The sequence below is a fragment of the Coffea arabica genome, chromosome 8c (assembly GCF_036785885.1).
Source record: "Coffea arabica cultivar ET-39 chromosome 8c, Coffea Arabica ET-39 HiFi, whole genome shotgun sequence".
NCBI lineage: Eukaryota > Viridiplantae > Streptophyta > Magnoliopsida > Gentianales > Rubiaceae > Coffea > Coffea arabica.
Genome location: NC_092325.1, coordinates 8,117,184 through 8,135,528, shown reverse-complemented (window position 1 = coordinate 8,135,528; position 18,345 = coordinate 8,117,184). Strand labels below are relative to the sequence as shown.

Sequence of the window (18,345 nt, the reverse complement as noted above, 5' to 3'; positions counted from 1 at the left end):
GACAATGTTATATTTATGCTCTGGAAGGGATTGGAATTGCTTACAGTCCTAAAGCAAAACTGTAAACGGAACTTTATTGCATGCATAATACACAGTAGGAGGAAAGTTAACTATTTGATCCTGGTATAAAAATTAATAATAGAGTAAAGGAATGACATAGAAGGGAATAGGGCTTCCAAGACCCAGAGTGCAAATTCAAAGTTCACCAGAGAGATAACTAGGGGGATAAAACTGGAAGTGGAAAAAGGTTAAATCTACTTAAGTCATTCTTAAGTACGAACCACAAATCATTTCATTACATCGGACGACCAATTTTACTGATAATTCAGAATCTACAAACATCTAAACTACTTAAAGCCGCGAAGCCTGATGAACAGTTGATTGTGCCGGTTTCGCTGTGGTTTTGCAGCTTATTTTGTCCTTTTTAGTCTTTTCGTGGGCTTCATGTAGCGCCCTTGCTTCTGCTTCCGCTTGTCCTCGTTGCTTTTTTTGTTGCTTTGTTCCCATTCTGCCCTTTCCCTTGGTTCGCCTGTAATTTTGTCCCCAATTTTGTCCTTTTGTTTCTCCTGGATCTTCCGCTGTTGCCTGACTTTACTCACAAATGTTAGCTTTTCTCCCCAATTTCGTCCTTTTCTTTCTCCTCCATTTTCTTTCTTCAAACTATAATTCTCTCTTCTCTTTTATATTTATTATGATATTCATTAATCAATAAATTGATTACCCAAAATATATATATTAACAAACATATTGATTTTGTTAAAAAATATGCCTCGAGTCACCTTATTGTAATTTAAATTTCTGTAACACATAAGCTCATGTACTATTCGTTGACTTTGAATAAGATATTCATTAATCAATAAATAAATTACTTCATGATTAGATAAATATAATGAGCTAACAAGAGTTAGTAAATTTTCACATCAATGATCTAATAGACTCTTTAAAATTACTCTTTAAAATTGTGTTTTTTCTCCATAACACAGAAGCCCATGTACTATTCGTTGATTTTGAGTAACATATTCATTAATCAATAAATAAATGACTGCATGATTACATAAATATCAATGAGCTAACAACCATGATTAATTTTTCATATCAATGAGCAAATAGACTCTTTAAAATTGTGTTCGCTACAAGGAATGCAGATAACAGAAGGTTGGCCGACATTTGCACATAAATATTTCTTGTATGAAGGAAGTGTCGTGTTGTTTACCCTACTCAACGAAAACAATTATTCTATCAACCTCTTTGACAGAGACTTCATCCAGCAATCCTGATCAACAAATGTTCATTACAACTTATTGGACATAACAATTATATTCCCCTAAATTATCCATCATTTATGTAATGAAATAAAAAATTTACCACCAACTATGAAATTCCTCTCATTACACAACTTCACAAAATTTTACCATTACCGCCCACTCTAAATATTTACAATAATAACCACACATATATAAACAAAAAAACAGATAATATAAACAGCATCAAACAATCATAACATACACTTTCTAGCCCAAAATATATATATAAAAAAATTCATTTTCTCAAAAAAAAAAAAAAAAAAAAAAAAAAAAAAATATATATATATATATATATATATATATATATCAACAAAAACTTCACACACATCCAATAAATATAAATCAACTATACCAATCTATCTTTAACTTCCATTCATTTCACCAACCATTTTCTAAAAATATCCAATAATTTATTTCTATTCAAAAAAAAGTTATAATTAATTCTATACCCTTTATATATAATTTATCTTCCACAATATATCTATTAACAAAAATATTTATTCTCTAAAAACACAACTTTAATTCTATAATACAAACACAGACTTATTTTCGCTACAAAAACATATAAATATATTTTTATATCCTATTTATTACCCATTTTATATATCTCCACTTTTTCCAAAATATATTTTACTCCAACCAATTATTTTTCACAATATAACATAATTTCTCTCTATTTCAAAAATACTCCTTAAATAATATTAGTTAATAACTGAATTATTAACTTAAAGTTCTTCCATTTTTAAATTAAATAACATAACACAAATGCAACTACCATAAAACACTTATCAACAAAAAATCCATAGCTATTTAATAAATACAAATTAATTATACCACTTTCCATTACCTTCCATTAACTATATTCCAAAAATATTACTTCAATAATATTTCAAAAATTAAAAAATTCAAAAATATACAACCAAAAATCAAAATTAAAAAAAAACTTTTCTCTAAAATTATAACCTACATTATCATTAAACAATCAACAATGGACACCCGCGAAACTCGCGGGGCACCAGGCCTAGTAATATTTAAATCATGAACGTGTGATGCCAGGGGTAAATAATTTCTATTCCATTGGTTTCAAAGATTAACAAAGCAAACAAAGTGTGAGATTGCCTCCTTATACTTCTTCCAATCCATTATAGACCAAACTCTCACATCTCTTCAACTCATTTAGTTCCCCTTTTTACCTATTTTGCATCAATTTCATGACTTTGGTCATTACATAGGTCTAGGCATGGGCTTCACACATCAAATCAAGGTTGACATAGCACCAGAACTAAAATTGACATAAAAATGTTACATGGGAGTTCTGAATTCAATGTGTAAAATACTCGCTATTAATCCAAATGCTTTAAGTAAACAGAGAACACACATACATAGCAAGAACTCACTGATCCTAGTTTTTCTTTGAATAAAAGTCTTCAGAAAGAAATCCATGTATTTGCTTTACTCCAAGGCCATCAACCAAAATGCAGAAGTAAGCTTTCGAATGAAACATACAAATAAACAACCTCATACGTTGGCCTTGAAATAAGAGTTACGCACCAGCCAAGAACAGAACTCACATAAGACACTTTCTTTTTCTCTTGGTATTAAAGTACTAAATGAAAGTGTCAAGTATTTTCTTATCAACAATTTAGTTAGCATCGCAAACACGAAATACATAGTATCATGCACATAATACCTACCTCATTAAGATGGGCATGTTTGGCGCTGAATAAAACCTAATTATTTGACACATAACTTTTCTGGCTTGAAAGCAAAAGGAAGTTTCCCCTCCTTAGTCATTATTTACTAATGAGATAAACCAGCCAAGATGGTATGAACAAGTTCGCATCACCACCATCTCTTCCATCCACTTTGCCTGCAAGGAAAATACACAGGAAAAGTGTAAAAAATTCCTTAATCACATCAATTTTGCTAATAAAATACAACTAAAATTGGAAAAATATAAAATAAATAATCTAACAACATTAGTTGAGGAAGTGATTCAAATGTTCAGTTTCAGTGGCAATAGAAAAGTGAAGGAAGGAGGGGTAAGGTCGTGGAATAACCAATGGCAATATATGTTGTTGGCTATGGCCAGCCATTGATGTAATAATTGTTTTTTTACGTAATCTCTAAGCAAAAAAAAACAAATAGGTCGAATCACTCAAAAATAAACCAAAAAAAAAAAAAAGGAAAGTAAGGACGGCAGAGTCGTAAGTTACCTTGTGTGTGATCAGCTGCGGAGGCAGTGCAGCATAATTGTTTCTATAGACTTTTTCACCATTTTGAGTCGAATGTGTACCTTACCGCACTTGTTCTCACTTAAGTAAAATATACTTGAATTATTCGACAAAATAAAGAAAAGACAAAGCAATAGCCAGATCAGAAAGAAAGGAAATAAAAAGATACAAGCAAACATCCAGAAGCAAAAGAAAAGGAAATGGAAAAACAAGAAACAACCCCTAAAAATCACATAATAATTCCCATATGCCTAAGTTTCATGTAGATAGAGCAATGCCCAAATCCAAATACAGGGAGACCTATTGTATGACAATCAATCAACAACATTTGATTAATATTTGTGATATAATTCATTTGTACTTTTCCCTTCTCTTTGTGTTTGTTTTTTTACAAATATTAATTTCCTTTATCTCAATTAATCCCAAATTTTAAAAAAAAAAATAAAAACCTCTAAAAAAAATCAATCAATAACATACAAAATCAAATTCAACGAGAACAATTTTCCAAAGTCCTATGGAGAATTTTTATAGACAAAACGTAACAAAAACTTTTCCACTTTTGCCCACTAAATAAAGTAGAATATACAAAGCAAAATATACAAACCCAAAATGAAAAGCTAAAAAAAAAAAAAAAAAGAAAGAAAAATTAAAAGAAAAAGGGAAAAATAAAAATTCTGCACGTGCTTCTCATGTAGTTCTATGAATGAATATCTCTTCAGACTCGTACTGATACTAAAACACTCTTCTCTACTCTCTCTCTCTGGATCTTCCCCAATTTCTCAAAATTTTTTTTCTCAGATCTTCCAAATAATTAATACCCTAATACCCAAAATTCGTTGTGATTTTCCCCCAATCATCACTGGCCGGCCCGAAATTGCCAATCAAATTCAAGTACCTGGGCTGGAATTGTCCGAAATTTCCGAGATTTTTGATCGAAGATTGTTGTTAGCGTTTGATAAAGCAAATTCAAGCTGGAGCAGTTGAAGACTATCGGGCGGGAGCTCGCAATGGGCTCCCAAGGAGGATTCGGGCAATCGAAGGAGTTTCTTGACCTAATTAAATCGATTGGAGAAGCTCGATCCAAGGCAGAAGAGGATAGGATCGTTCTTCATGAAATTGAGACGCTGAAACGGAGAATTACGGAGCCGGACATTCCGAAGAGGAAGATGAAGGAGTATATTATAAGGCTTGTTTATGTTGAGATGCTTGGGCACGATGCTTCTTTTGGGTATATTCATGCGGTGAAGATGACTCATGATGATAATATTCATCTGAAGAGGACTGGGTATTTGGCGGTGACGCTGTTTCTAAATGAGGATCATGATTTGATTATTTTGATTGTGAATACTATACAGAAGGACTTGAAATCGGATAACTATTTGGTGGTTTGTGCGGCTTTGAATGTGGTTTGTAAGTTGATTAATGAGGAGACTATTCCAGCTGTGCTGCCGCAGGTTGTGGAGTTGTTGGGGCATCAGAAAGAAGCTGTCAGGAAGAAGGCTGTTATGGCATTACACCGTTTTTATCAGCGCGCTCCCTCTTCTGTCAATCATCTCATATCTAATTTCAGAAAGGTGCACTGAAGTTTCAAACTTGTATATATTGTTAATGTAGGTAAAAAAATCAGAGTGAAGATCTCTGGTTTGTTGTTGACTGGAGAGTAGTAATCAGTTGAGAGGCTGTTGGCAATTTTAATATAAAACATTTACTATGTTAATGTGCAAAGTGAGTAACTTTTTAAGGATCTGAGTTAGAACTCCTATCATAAGTAAGAAAAAACAATCGACTCATCCATGAGCCCCTGGTGATAAATGTCGTGCTTTCTCAATGTGGATTGATAATAAGGGTATTTAGGTGGGACAAGAGGGATTCAACATTTTGATTTTGGTAATACTTCTGAAGTGGCCCTTTTTGAGAATGTAGATTGTTAGTGTAAAATTTCAAGAAATGTGTTCATATAGTATTTAATTCTGGTAGCGCATTAGTGGCCTTTGTAAGTTCCTGTGTTGTTGTACATTATTGATTGGGTATAGCAGTTTTTGAGTGGAAGAGTTTTTAGAATGTAGGTACTCTTTTTGGCCGGAGTAAATATAATATGGGAGGCATTGGAATGGAAAACAGTGGGGGCAGGAGATCTGAGTGCAACATAGACCTTGTTTTGTTATTAAAGTATGGTAACTTTCTATAACACGCATTGTATGTAAACGCTGTGCCAGTATGTGGTAACTTCTAGAAAGTACTTGGTGTGTTTTTTGATATCAAATACTTCTTTATGGAGAACGACTTACTATTCTTCTAGGATGTTGAATTTTTTTTCTTTTTTTTTTTTTTTTGTGAGGGATGCAACATAGGATGAACTTAGGATTCAGAAAGGTACATCATTTGTTAATAGAGTCAATGAAGTTGGACATCAATATTCTATAGCTCTTTAATGTGTTGGTAGGAATGGCAGCATAACCTCCACATGCAAATTTTGCTAGTTTTGTTTTGTAATTTATACCCATTCTGTGTGCTATGTGTATATATTCTGCTTTATAAGGAGAAAATCTCTTTCCTGTAAGTTAGAATTGTTTACAGTGCAATGAGTTTGAGATGTGAGGGAATCTTATGTCAACATGCCTTGCCTAGTGGTTAACCACTAGGGTATGTGTATGATACATAACTTTGAATGAAACTTTATAATTTTTGATGGTTTGTGTACAGCACTGTGCTTACTTAGTAACTTACGTGAATAAGTAGAAATTTTGCAATGCTATTTTGCTTCAGCTCTTCTGAAAATGCTTAGAAAAGAGTAAGAAGTTTCTATTGAAAGTATGTTTGTGCTTTTCAACTTAAAAGCAAGCTTAAAACAAAGTCAAACTCAAAACTAGAGCACCTTAAACAACTGTTTTTAGGTTGGAGAAGGCTTTAACTTGTATAGTTTAAGCACTTAATAGTTGGGTTTGAGATGGTATAGATTATTTCATGCTTACATTAAAAAATATTTTCGAGTGTTTCTCTTATTCAAGCGAAATGGTTACTATAATTTTTTGGATATATGGAGTTCCAGATCGATATACAATTTCTTAGTATATATGCAATTGTAGGTGAGAAATCAAATTATCATTGTTTATAGAACTAACAAATTTTTCTTCGATTCTATGTTAATTTTGCAGAAGCTATGTGATAATGATCCTGGAGTTATGGGTGCAACTCTTTGCCCTCTCTATGATCTAATAACAATTGATGTTAATGCCTACAAGGATTTAGTGGCCAGTTTTGCGAGTATTCTTAAACAAGTAGCTGAACGTCGACTGCCAAAAAGTTATGATTACCATCAGATGCCAGCTCCTTTTATTCAGGTTGGTTGACATGGCTTGAAGCGAATAAAGATTTTTCTCAATGGTCTCTTCCAAATCTTAGTTACATGCTTGACTGGAGATGATTATTTCTTCCTTAAGCTTTTGGTTGTAGTTTGTTGAATTCTTCTTTAATATTTTCTTAACTGGCTTAATTTGTAACAATACAACCTTACAGTATTCATACTTTAAGGGCTTAATTAGAATATCAGATTAGGTGGGATTACACTGGATTGTTTCATTTTACTTAAAACCTTTGTCTTGATGAGTCTGATCCAATAATCTAGATGGGATAAAGTCATCCTGTGGGGATACATAATCCTTAGCCTAGCCCTGGGTAGGGATAAAAATTATAGTGGCTCGCCTACCCCTCAAATGCCTTTACTAACTGCCAAATTCTCTTGTAACGCATCTTGCATATGGATATCAACCTCTGTTGTTTGTTATTGAACCAAAGACTTGATAAGTGTAAATAGGTCGCGTCCACCTAACGTTAAAGTGCTTCTAATGTTTAGCCTTTAGAATAATCTTGAATAGTTAATGGAGAGAGATTAAAAATTTAGGAAGCAAGAGGGTTACCCTTCTGTTTTCACCAACTTGCAATTAACTGGGTTTTGACCCCCTTATCCTTCATGAGTGGAGGTTCATATATGCTCCTGTTTCATTGAAACAAAGAATTGCTTCTTTCTGTGTCTGTACATCCATCTCTTGGTGGACAAAACACTTTAATGACTACGGGAGCATGCCAGACAATTAGTTTGGTCCTTAAGGGATCAATGAAAGAAACATGTTTAAAACTTCACAAGAAGGCAATCACCATAGCGTGTTCTTTTGTCTCATAGTCATAGTAGACACTTAATCAGCTACATAAAGGAAGACATAAATGAAGAAAGAAATGACAAGAAGAGAACAAATCTTATCTCGAAATCAAAAGAGAGAGGTATGGATGTGGACTGGCAGCACCTACAAGAGGAATGATTTTTCTGCGACTATTGTACACAAGGTACAGAATAGCTCATTCCCACATTGTTTCCCTTGTAACTGTCTGACTTTCTTCCTAGAAAGATTTGGCTTTTGGAGGCTTGTGTCTTGACTTTCTCCTTTGTACATTAAACTCAAATTCTTATTGGCCTCTTTCTTGTGAAATAAAAAAGCGAATTCTTGAGTATTATATGCATGCATCTTATTTAGATATATGTGTGCTTACATCTGTGTATGCATTCACATTATGAATGTTGTTTTGGTATAAGAGGAGGATTGCCTCTTTAGTACATCTAACAATTGGACAGGTGAGCTGCTGGAGTTCACCTTGAGAGAGTGGATGTTGAAAAACTTTTTCAGGATCCTAGAGTAATGATCTGATTTAGCATGAAGTACAATTTCTGGATTAATTGAATTGGAGAGTTCTTTAGTTAGAATATGTCCACACATACGATTATGGAATAGGGTGCTGCAATAATAGATGTTGTCATTTAGAGAGGATCATTTTCTAAGGACCTTAACCTGTACCCCAGATAAGAAAAAAAATTCTTCAGTCATTTAACATGACATTACTAACTATTACAACCATATAAACCAGAAGAATCAAAGCCAAGGCTTCATGGGATGTAACTAAGCTTAATATCTGAGGAAAGTAGTAGTTGAAGTTTGACTTGAAGGCTCTTAATACATACTCCAATGAGAAACCCTGGTTACAGGTTTTTTCCATTTAAACCATGTTTTAGTGCTTATAGTAATTGTGTAAAGTATCTTACATGGTGATGCTAAAGCATTTTCTATTGTCGTTTATTGATCATGCCTTCAAATTTTCCATGCAGATCAAACTATTGAAGATACTAGCTTTACTGGGTAGTGGTGACAAGAAGGCCAGTGAGCAAATGTATACTATCATAGGTGACATAATGAGAAAGTGTGATTCAACAAGTAATATAGGAAATGCTGTTCTTTATGAGTGCATATGCTGTATTTCTTCCATACATCCAAACCCCAAACTTCTAGAATCTGCAGCTGATGCTATTGCCAAGTTTTTGAAGGTTCGTCTTTGCTGCTTTTTCTGTTTTTTCTTTCAGTTTGATATATCCATGTGTTATGAATTCTGTTGTGCGTTCCTTATTTCTGAATTCTTATTTGGTGAACAGAGTGATAGTCACAACCTGAAATATCTGGGCATTGATGCTCTTGGTAGATTGATAAAGTTAAGTCCAGAAATTGCTGAACAACACCAACTTGCTGTCATCGATTGTTTAGAGGTGAAGGATGCTGTCTTCTCATCATTGTGAATTAATAATGCTACACTTATTTTAGTACTGTCATGGAGACTTTGGTGCTATGCAAAATGCTTAATGTTTCCTATGCCGTTTTTATTAGCATTGTCCTTTATCTTGCATTTTTTTACTTCTGTTGGTGGAAGTGTTTCCTGGTACTCTATACTCTGGGAACTGAAACTGGGACGTGCAGACTAATATTGTCCCAATTTTTTTTCTTTGCTGATTCATGATGTGTATGGATTTCATAGCATGGATGCTTGGATAATAGTGTCTATTTCACGTTTTAGGATGATCTTCAACTAAGTAGTCTATGAAGTAGCCAGTTATTAATGAATTTCGTATAGTGGTTCTGATGTCTGGAATCATATACATATGAACTTGAATCATTGTTCACTTATAGGGAATCCCCATCTTATTTTCTTTCTGCGCAATTATGGGGGAAAAATCAGTAGCTAAAGTTGTTCTTTCATCTATTTCTGGTGAATGAAGATATAATGGAGGTTGTAATCTTTTTGCCTTCTTGTTGATTGAGCTTCAAATAGAGTATTTTTTTTTGCTAATAAAATGGTAGGCTTTCTGCCTCTTCTATATAGCTATTGGTCATTCAGAAATTTGTGTTCGACAGCAACTGTAGCAGATTGATTGTTTTAGCTTACATGCCATATCATCCAAGTGATCTTTTCTCTTCTTTATTGCAAAGTTAGAAAAGAATGATTTGCTTTGTTGCACCGATCTTCACCTATGATGCTATCTAAGTATAGTCTGATAGCAAATAGTTCTTATTTTTTGGTTCAACAACACTCTAGTTCATTGTGTTTAATAAGCCCTTCTGGAATTGTGCAATGAGCCGTTTTCCATGTGTATTTGTTACCTATTATGTGCTGGAAAACATACTTTGGATGAGGTTTGGCCTTTTGAACATCAGGTTTTTGCTATTAAGCAATCTGGCAATGCTGGTATCTTTGTATTTTCAGCTATGTTTCACAGCTTTTACCCCTTGGTCATAACCAATCCACCAAATAAACAATTCAAAAAATAAAGCACATGGACCCTTTCATCTTGAAATAACATCTACCTATTTGTGTACTTCAACATTGTTCAGGATCCTTTGAGTGTTTTTTCCACGTCAATATTTTCTTTTAGGAAGACCGGAAATGCATATCTGGAAGATGAAATTCTTTTTAAATCGTGAATTATGAAAGGTAAAGAAAGCATATTTTCCTTAAAAATCCCTCTCTGCTGAATGAATTAGAATTAGAATGTTGAACCAAAACCTAGAATGCAAGAGAACACAAAACTCAATATCAAAGCAATGTTTGAGCTCCAAATTAGGTTCATGTTTCATACCTGCAGTTTTCTTTGTATGATGTGGCAACGGACTTTGCTGCCTTCATCCAGTGTAACTCTCTTACTGAGGTAGACATAGTTGAAGTAGCTAGCAATTTTGAAGTCAAATTTGAAGGCTATGAGGTCATCATCTTGAATGAGATTGAGATTTTTGCTGCTGCCTTGAAGAACTTTTTTTGCCCTCTACCTGCGTGATATAAAAGTTACGCTTCTCTAGATTACACTTAATTTAGAATAAGATATCAGCCTTGTTCTCGTTTGGTTTAGATTTTACAAGATGCAATTATGGAAAGTGATTATAGAGAATAATCAGAATCATTAAAAGCTACCCTTTTGGGTGATTATGGATTTTAGCTTTTCTGGTTATTAAAAAAGCTATAATCTGAATACAAAAGAAATGAGAACATCTCAAAACTGATTAATCATAATCAAAATCTATTAGCAACTAAAATAATCAACTGAGAACGAGCCTATCATATGCTCTGGTAAATGCTCATTTTAAGAATTTCATATTAGTTTAGTTTCTTTTACTTTCTGAATGGATATAACTAGAATTTTGTCACTCTTTAAATGCTTTTCTCCCTCCCCCCTTCTTTTGAGAGGGAGTGGCCAAACTCTGCTGCACAATCGAGTTGTATTGCTTAATTAATTTTTTATGACATATCATTTGTCATCATTTTAAACTGTGATGTCGTCGTTATACAGGACCCTGATGATACCCTTAAGCGGAAGACGTTTGAGCTGCTATATAAAATGACAAAATCTTCAAATGTGGAAGTGATTGTGGACCGTATGATTGATTACATGATAAACATCAATGATAGCCATTATAAGACTGAAATTGCATCCAGATGCGTTGAACTTGCTGAGCAATTTGCACCAAGCAACCAGTGGTTTATCCAGGTAAATTCGATCCTTACTTTCCCATTTTCTGGAGTTTGATTTTGCAATAGAAATATACAACTTTTCGAATTCTGTGCTTATCTTGGTGTTCTTACCTTTCAGACAATGAATAGAGTCTTTGAACATGCTGGTGATCTAGTAAACCCTAAAGTGGCTCATAATTTGATGCGCTTGATTGCTGAGGGTTTCGGTGAGGAAGATGATACTGCAGATAGTCAGTTGAGATCCTCCGCAGTAAGTGCTCCTCGGCAAAGATAATTTTGCTGAATCCTGCTTTTGAGATTACCTTGCTATTTTGGAACTATGTGTTGCTTGATGTTCTTTCCATATGAATTTGGATGTTTACTGAATTTGGACAAGTAAGTTTGTGCTGGCTTATTATTTGGAAGTGAACAGAATCATGATGGGGAACTGAACATGGTGTATTTTGTTAGTTTTGTGAATGCATGTACTTGTCTTGAACTATTTTCTGGACTCTGTATAGATGGCACATGGACTGGACAACTGTATGCTTGCAGATAAAATAAGTTATGTTGACATCATTAACTAAGATGCTGTGGGGGCGGCAGGGAAAGGGTTGTTCTATTATCAAGTGATGCATAGTTGTGAACCATGTGTGCAGATTGGAAGATCTTATCAGTCCGTACATTTGCATCTGGAAGTGTTCACACTTTTTGTTTGGTCTTTTCCTCTATACCTTAGTTGGATGGGCAATTACACTTGGTGCAATATTTTTCCTGCCATTGCGAGATCTTAAAGATTTGATAGATGAATCAGTTTGAATTGGCCATTCTAGCAGCGACCAATTGAATTGTAATTAGGGTGATTTCTTATTTCTATCTCCATTTAAAATCATTTTTCTTGTATGCCTAAGAGTGGGAAAAGTCCTAATTGAGGTTTCCAATACTGTCTCAAAATTTTCTGAAGAGAAGATTTTACATTAGTGTTGCTTGCTAATTCATAATGCTCTTTATAGGTTCTATACTTAAGAGTTCTCTCTAATTTCTGAATTGTTAGCCTTTCTACTTCGAATGGCATTATATATTAATTACAGAAAGTATTACCTAAGGAAATTTTGGCTTGCCCACAAAAGTTACCCAAAGAATGATGAATATCTGAATAAGTTGACTAGTCAACACAACACATGAAATAAGAAATAAGGTGAATATAATTGGCAGTCACAAGCTTAGCTTAAATTATGCCCGTGATGCCTGCTAAAAACCATCTTGCCTTTGCAAACTGGATAGAGGCATTGAAAATATTCCTGTCTGATTAAGTCTGTTTTGTTTTCTTTGCATGTTACTCCAAAAAAAAAAAAAAAAAAAAAATGCTGTGTCTGCACTTATTTTTAGACTTTTCTCTGATAATTTGTGGAGTTTGTAACTTGGTTTTATTATTAAATAGAATTTTCTATACAGGATATGGTGTTTGTTAATCACTCTTAAGAATAGAGGCAATGAAATATATCTCTGTGACTGCAGTCCTCATTTAATATGTTTTTCCTCGACATAGTTTGCTGTTCTTCATGCTAGGCACTAATGGAGTGCTAAATGTTTCCTAAAATCTCTTTGGTGCTTTGTGTTTTGGTAGTCTGTTGTGTGTTAGTAAGGCTCATTCATTAACAGGAGATGTTCTTGGACTATCTCTGGGGATCTTGTGCATGTTTATCTGAGGATCCCTATGGTGTGGATCTCTATCTCTGCTATTGTTTTGTAACTTTATGCATTGAATTATTTTTATCTTTATTTATAATATTACGCTGCATTTCTGATCGCTGGATGAATTTGTAATTCAAGGTCAATGTTCAGGAATTGTTTCTTTTGACTCTCGGCTGAGCTTTTATGCTTAATTTACTAATTTAGTCTGAAATAGAGAAGGATGTTTTAGTCAGCACTTATGATATTACACTTTTTCTTTAAATGAAAAATGAGTCTGCTTTTTCCTGGACTGCAGGTAGAATCATATCTGCGCATTGTTGTGGAGCCAAAGCTTCCTTCAACATTTCTCCAAGTAAGTTTTCCAATGTTTTAGTTTGACTTTCTTCTTGTTTTATGCATCTTGCAGTGACCAGCATGCAAATTTCTTTCTGCTTTTCATCTCCTGAGGTCCATGTTACAGGTCATTTGTTGGGTTTTGGGGGAATATGGAACTGCAGATGGAAAGTATTCTGCCTCCTATATAACTGGTAAATTATGTGATGTGGCTGAGGCATACTCAACTGATGACACCGTCAAGGTATAAACCACTTTTACCTTCTTTACTGACTGTTTGGCTCTCAGGTAGTTGGACAAGTTACATTTGTCTTATCTGTGATTTTTTTTGGGGGGGGGGGGGGGGGGGTTGGTGGGAGCCTGCTATTGTTTGATTGATTATGGTACATGCTTTTGAGCTGATTTGTGGCCTAAGTTATCCTGCTTGAGAGTTTAATAGGTTTGCCTACACATAAAAAATGTATACACGCATAGACTGATGAGCTTGACAAGTGAACCTGGTTTTCCCTCTGCTTCATCAAAAACGCATAAACACAGACTCTGATGTCAAAGTATCATATAAGACTGTCATAGGGATTTCTTGGATTGAAGTGTTCCTTAGATATATGTTGGTTGATATGTTTACTGGATATTGTGCAAAGAAGGATTTGTCAACAAATTCCCAACAGGTGGTTGGAGTGGTTGCTTGTTCAAAATTGAAAAGAATTTAACAATCAATTGGCTGTTTATAATTTGGAAAAAACTGAAAAACTGGTTGAACGAATTTTGTTTGTACTTCGGATTTCAATAAATTGGAATCTGGTAAAATCAAAATAGATCCAGTCTCTAATATTTGGTAAAACAGTGGCGTGGAAACTAAAGGTAGATGCATGAATTCCCGTTAACCGGTTGAATTTCAGATTTGTATTATATACTTGTATATATGAATACATATACAAATTACTAAGTAATAACTACTGAATATCAGGTGCTAGTAAACTATTAAGGGACTGAATAACTTTACTAAATGCTAACTGTTCTTTAGAAAATTGCAGATATTCTGGATTTTTACTTATTTACTGAAATCCAATTATTGGTCTCCAATTTACCAAAATAAAGGTTTGGTTAGTAATTGGATGTTGGCCTTGCACCCCAAATTAAAGGAAAAAAGAAAAAAAGGAAAGTGAAGTACCGATTACTGGCTGATGAACACACTTTTGAAAGCTCTAAAAATGTAGTATTCCACTATAATATCCTTGAAAACCATCCATTAAAGATCTTGATTAAAGCTTCTGCCTGTATTCAAAGACGAGTAAAGATTCATAAAGCAGAGATGAAGATACTAGATGTGCACTTTTTTAAGTTGAACTTGACCTGCTTGATTTCCACAAATGGAACACACACATGCTTGACCTATTCTTGCATTATGAATGCATAGTCTGTGGATCATGTATACTGCAGTTATATGCCCGTAAAAGTTAGGCTTTCTAGATGTTCTGATCATGGAGATTATTCATTGAGACATCTGAAGTTTAGTTGATTCCTATCCATAGAGTTTTGATGTTTTCCTTTACTGTGTAGGCATATGCAATATCTGCATTGATGAAAATATACTCATTCGAAATAGCAGCTGGGAGAAAAGTGGACGTGCTTCCTGAGGTGGGTAAACTGAGACAAATTCTCTTCCTTTTGATTAAACATAACTATATCCTATGCTGCACTATAATATGTATGAGCTTCATGTAGTATTCAGCCTCTTCTCTCCACCTCTCTCTCTCTCTCTGAGCCAAATGAATGATGGCGAGATTAAGAACAAATTTCTAGCCATATCAATCTGTATGTCTTGAGAAATGATTAGCTGGCAATACCCCATTCCAACATTTGAACTGCAGTAGGTCATCAGGATTCTAGATGAAAATCAGTATTTATATGTAGTGATTGCAGTAAATGAGACTTTTGTCCATCCTCATCTTGGTATCTTGGGATTTGTTTTTGGTTCAAACTTCAGATTGATAGACATACCCTGTCACTGACAGAGCAAGCTGCTTTGATGTGGCCGCATCATTGTTTGGTTTAGGCGATGATTCCTTATGGCCTGACTGGTGAATTTCTTTGCTTACTGCAGTGCCAGTCCTTCATTGAAGAACTACTAGCATCCCACTCAACGGACCTCCAGCAGCGTGCTTATGAACTTCAAGCAATCCTTGGTTTAGATGCTAATGTGGCTACCAACATCATGCCAATGGATGCAAGTTGTGAAGACATCGAGGTATCAGATTTTGTAGAGAATACATAGCTAGTTGTTGCTGCTCAGCTTAGCAGTGCTCTTTGCAACTTTAAACACCCATGAATTCTTGTGCAGATTGATAGAAGCCTTTCGTTTCTCAACAGTTATGTTCAGCAGTCAATAGAAAAGGGGGCCCAGCCTTATATTCCTGAAGGTGAACGGTCTGGAATGACAGATGTCAGCAGTTTCAGAAGCCAAGAACTGCATGAGGTCTCATCACATGCCCTTAGGTTTGAGGCATATGAGCTTCCTAAACCAGTGATGCCATCCAGAGTTTCTCCGATTGAGCAATCATCATCAAATGAACTTGTACCTGCACCTGAGCCATCTTATCATGCAGAGATGCACCAGGTCGCTTCGTCTGTGCCATCTGTTTCTGACACTGGGTCATTAGAACTAAAGCTAAAACTTGATGGGGTCCAACGGAAGTGGGGTAGGCCAACTTACTCTTCTGCTGCACCATCTACTTCAAATGCTGATATCCCTAAGATTCAAAATGGAGCTCCTCAGCTTGATGCGGTTAGTAGTTCAAGCTCAAAAGCTGTGTCTTATGATTCAAGGAGGCAGCAAGTAGAAATATCTGCTGAAAAGCAAAAACTTGCTGCTTCACTTTTTGGTGGTACATCAAAGTCCCACAAAAGACAATCTTCTGGCAGCCAGAAGGTTCCAAAGACTAACATTCCTGCTGCAGAAAAATCTCATGTGGCTAAGAATGCAACTTCAGACACTGCTGTGTTAGAGAGAACTCCCCAGCCGCCTCCAGACTTGCTTGATTTGGATGAATCCACTGTTTCTAGTAGTGCACAATCTTTGGATCCTTTCAAGCAATTGGAAGGTCTCCTTGACCTAAACCAAGACACTTCAACTTTGACTACTAGTGATGCTAGTGCAAGCGGAGCACCAGATGTTATGTCTTTATATGGGGAAACAACCCTGAATGTGCAAAGTGGTGGTGTTCCAAACCTACTTCCTGCCGGTAGAGATGAGGCCAATCTCCTTTCTGGACTTGCAGGTACGCCTAACAGAGATGGTCATGGAGAAAATACGGTTACAAACCCAACTCAGCAATTAAACAAGGGACCTAATGCTAAAGAATCACTGGAGAAGGATGCGCTGGTCAGGCAACTAGGTGTAACACCAACAGGTCAGAATCCCAACTTGTTCAGAGATTTGCTGGGCTAAGTGTCTGGAGGCTGATGTATCTTTTATAGCATGTATCATTGTTCTTCGAGAACAATTGTTGTATGATTACGGCTTTGGATCTCCATGCGGTTGGGCTAATCTACGGGGATCTCAAATAACGTGCCGAATCTGTTGGGCTTCTACACTGGAGTGGGTCAAAGGCCTGCGGGGAATAAAACTGGATATAGTCGGTGTATCAACCACAGGAGCAGTAGAGCTTTTGTAGATAAAATTTGAGAGTTACGAGAGTTGTTGAACCATTCGTCAGGCTTTTATTTGTGCATGTTTTTCAGCTTATGCATGTTTTTCAGCTTAAGCTTTCCTGGAACACATTGAGGACTAAGAGCAGCGTGCATTTTTTATTCTCCTCATGCTTATTTTGATGTATTCATGACGATCCTTTTATAACTCTTTGTGCTTGGAAACCATTTTTGTGCGAATTCCATTGTATCCCCTTTGCAGAGCCAATTAACTCGGATTTTTTATACTGTATTAGAACTTCTATGTTAAGTTAAATCATTGTTTGCCTGACTAGACCATGGCTGTCATCGCTTGTCATCTGAAACTTTACGCTAGAACATGAAATGCCATAACTACTACTAATCTCAAGTGCCTAAGCCAATTACTGGTTTATTGCAGCACTTATTCATACATATTTGTCTGAAGGCTAATATTCATCCATTGGACGTTTTTCATCTGTGGAACTACGGGGCGGCCAAATCTCTTGTATCAACCCTCAAAAATTTCCATTTTTCCAAACATTTCTTGCAACCAAAGCATCTTTGAAGCAAAAGTAGACCAGATGGAAATTGCAGGCCCTTGATCAAGCGGAAGTATGAAATCTTTACCTATATAAAACTCTTCTCGCAGTCCCCTCGCGGCATGGAGGAGCTCATGGAGCTTAAGCAAGGAGGTTTCTGATGCCTCGGCGGTTGTCATTGGCAGAACTAGGGTGGCGGAGGGGTCCCCTCCCCTGCAAAGTTTTGAAAAATTAAGTTTTTCCCCCTTGAAAAATTGAAATGTTTAAAAAAATTTGTGTAAATTTGCCCTCACAAAAAATTAAAAATATTTTTAAGTTATATGCTTGAGTTTTAGTTGAATTACAGTTTGCTCCCTCAAAAGAAATTTTCTGGTTCCTCCTATAGTGGTTTGTCAAGCAACTACCTTTGCTGTTAGGTTTGTATTAACACTCTGGATGAGAGATATTCTGGTGGGAGGTGACACCATTTATCGAATAAAGTCAGGCCACTTCGAATTTGGAATATGACTTGATCAAAAAGCAGTAGATGTCCGTTACTAATACTGGAGTTGAACATTTTTGTGATATTTGTGGACTGAAATTTCTTCTACTCAAGATAGAAACTCCAGAACAAATTTTTTAGTAGACTCTTTTCTCGTGAATCAATCCGTCAGGTTTTCACAAAGACATCATGCCCTCCTCTACATGAAAATGATTTCGCAACGGCACATTGCTAGAATTGTACAGTGCAGTTTACCCACCGAATTTACTGTG

General features: G+C 35.4%; 1 protein-coding gene across 1 annotated transcript; it reads left to right on the top strand.

The window, feature by feature from the left end:
• The first annotated feature begins 4,245 nt into the window (after positions 1-4,245).
• LOC113706739 (AP-4 complex subunit epsilon) lies at positions 4,246-17,300 on the top strand. Its single transcript, XM_027228701.2, has 11 exons — positions 4,246-5,112; positions 6,694-6,879; positions 8,694-8,909; positions 9,015-9,125; positions 11,196-11,393; positions 11,496-11,627; positions 13,347-13,403; positions 13,512-13,628; positions 14,945-15,022; positions 15,489-15,632; positions 15,726-17,300. The coding sequence occupies exons 1-11, from the start codon at positions 4,546-4,548 to the stop codon at positions 16,830-16,832; spliced, it is 2,913 nt and encodes a 970-aa protein (XP_027084502.1). The 5' UTR covers positions 4,246-4,545; the 3' UTR covers positions 16,833-17,300.
• The last annotated feature ends 1,045 nt before the right edge of the window (positions 17,301-18,345 follow it).

Bases quoted from the DNA above. Each gene is read 5' to 3' on its own strand.
- LOC113706739 (XM_027228701.2), top strand. From the start codon at position 4,546: ATGGGCTCCCAAGGAGGATTCGGGCAATCGAAGGAGTTTCTTGACCTA. The intron at 11,394-11,495 runs GTAAATTCGATC...CTTACCTTTCAG, and splicing joins GCAACCAGTGGTTTATCCAG to ACAATGAATAGAGTCTTTGA. The intron at 13,629-14,944 runs GTATAAACCACT...TTTACTGTGTAG, and splicing joins CAACTGATGACACCGTCAAG to GCATATGCAATATCTGCATT.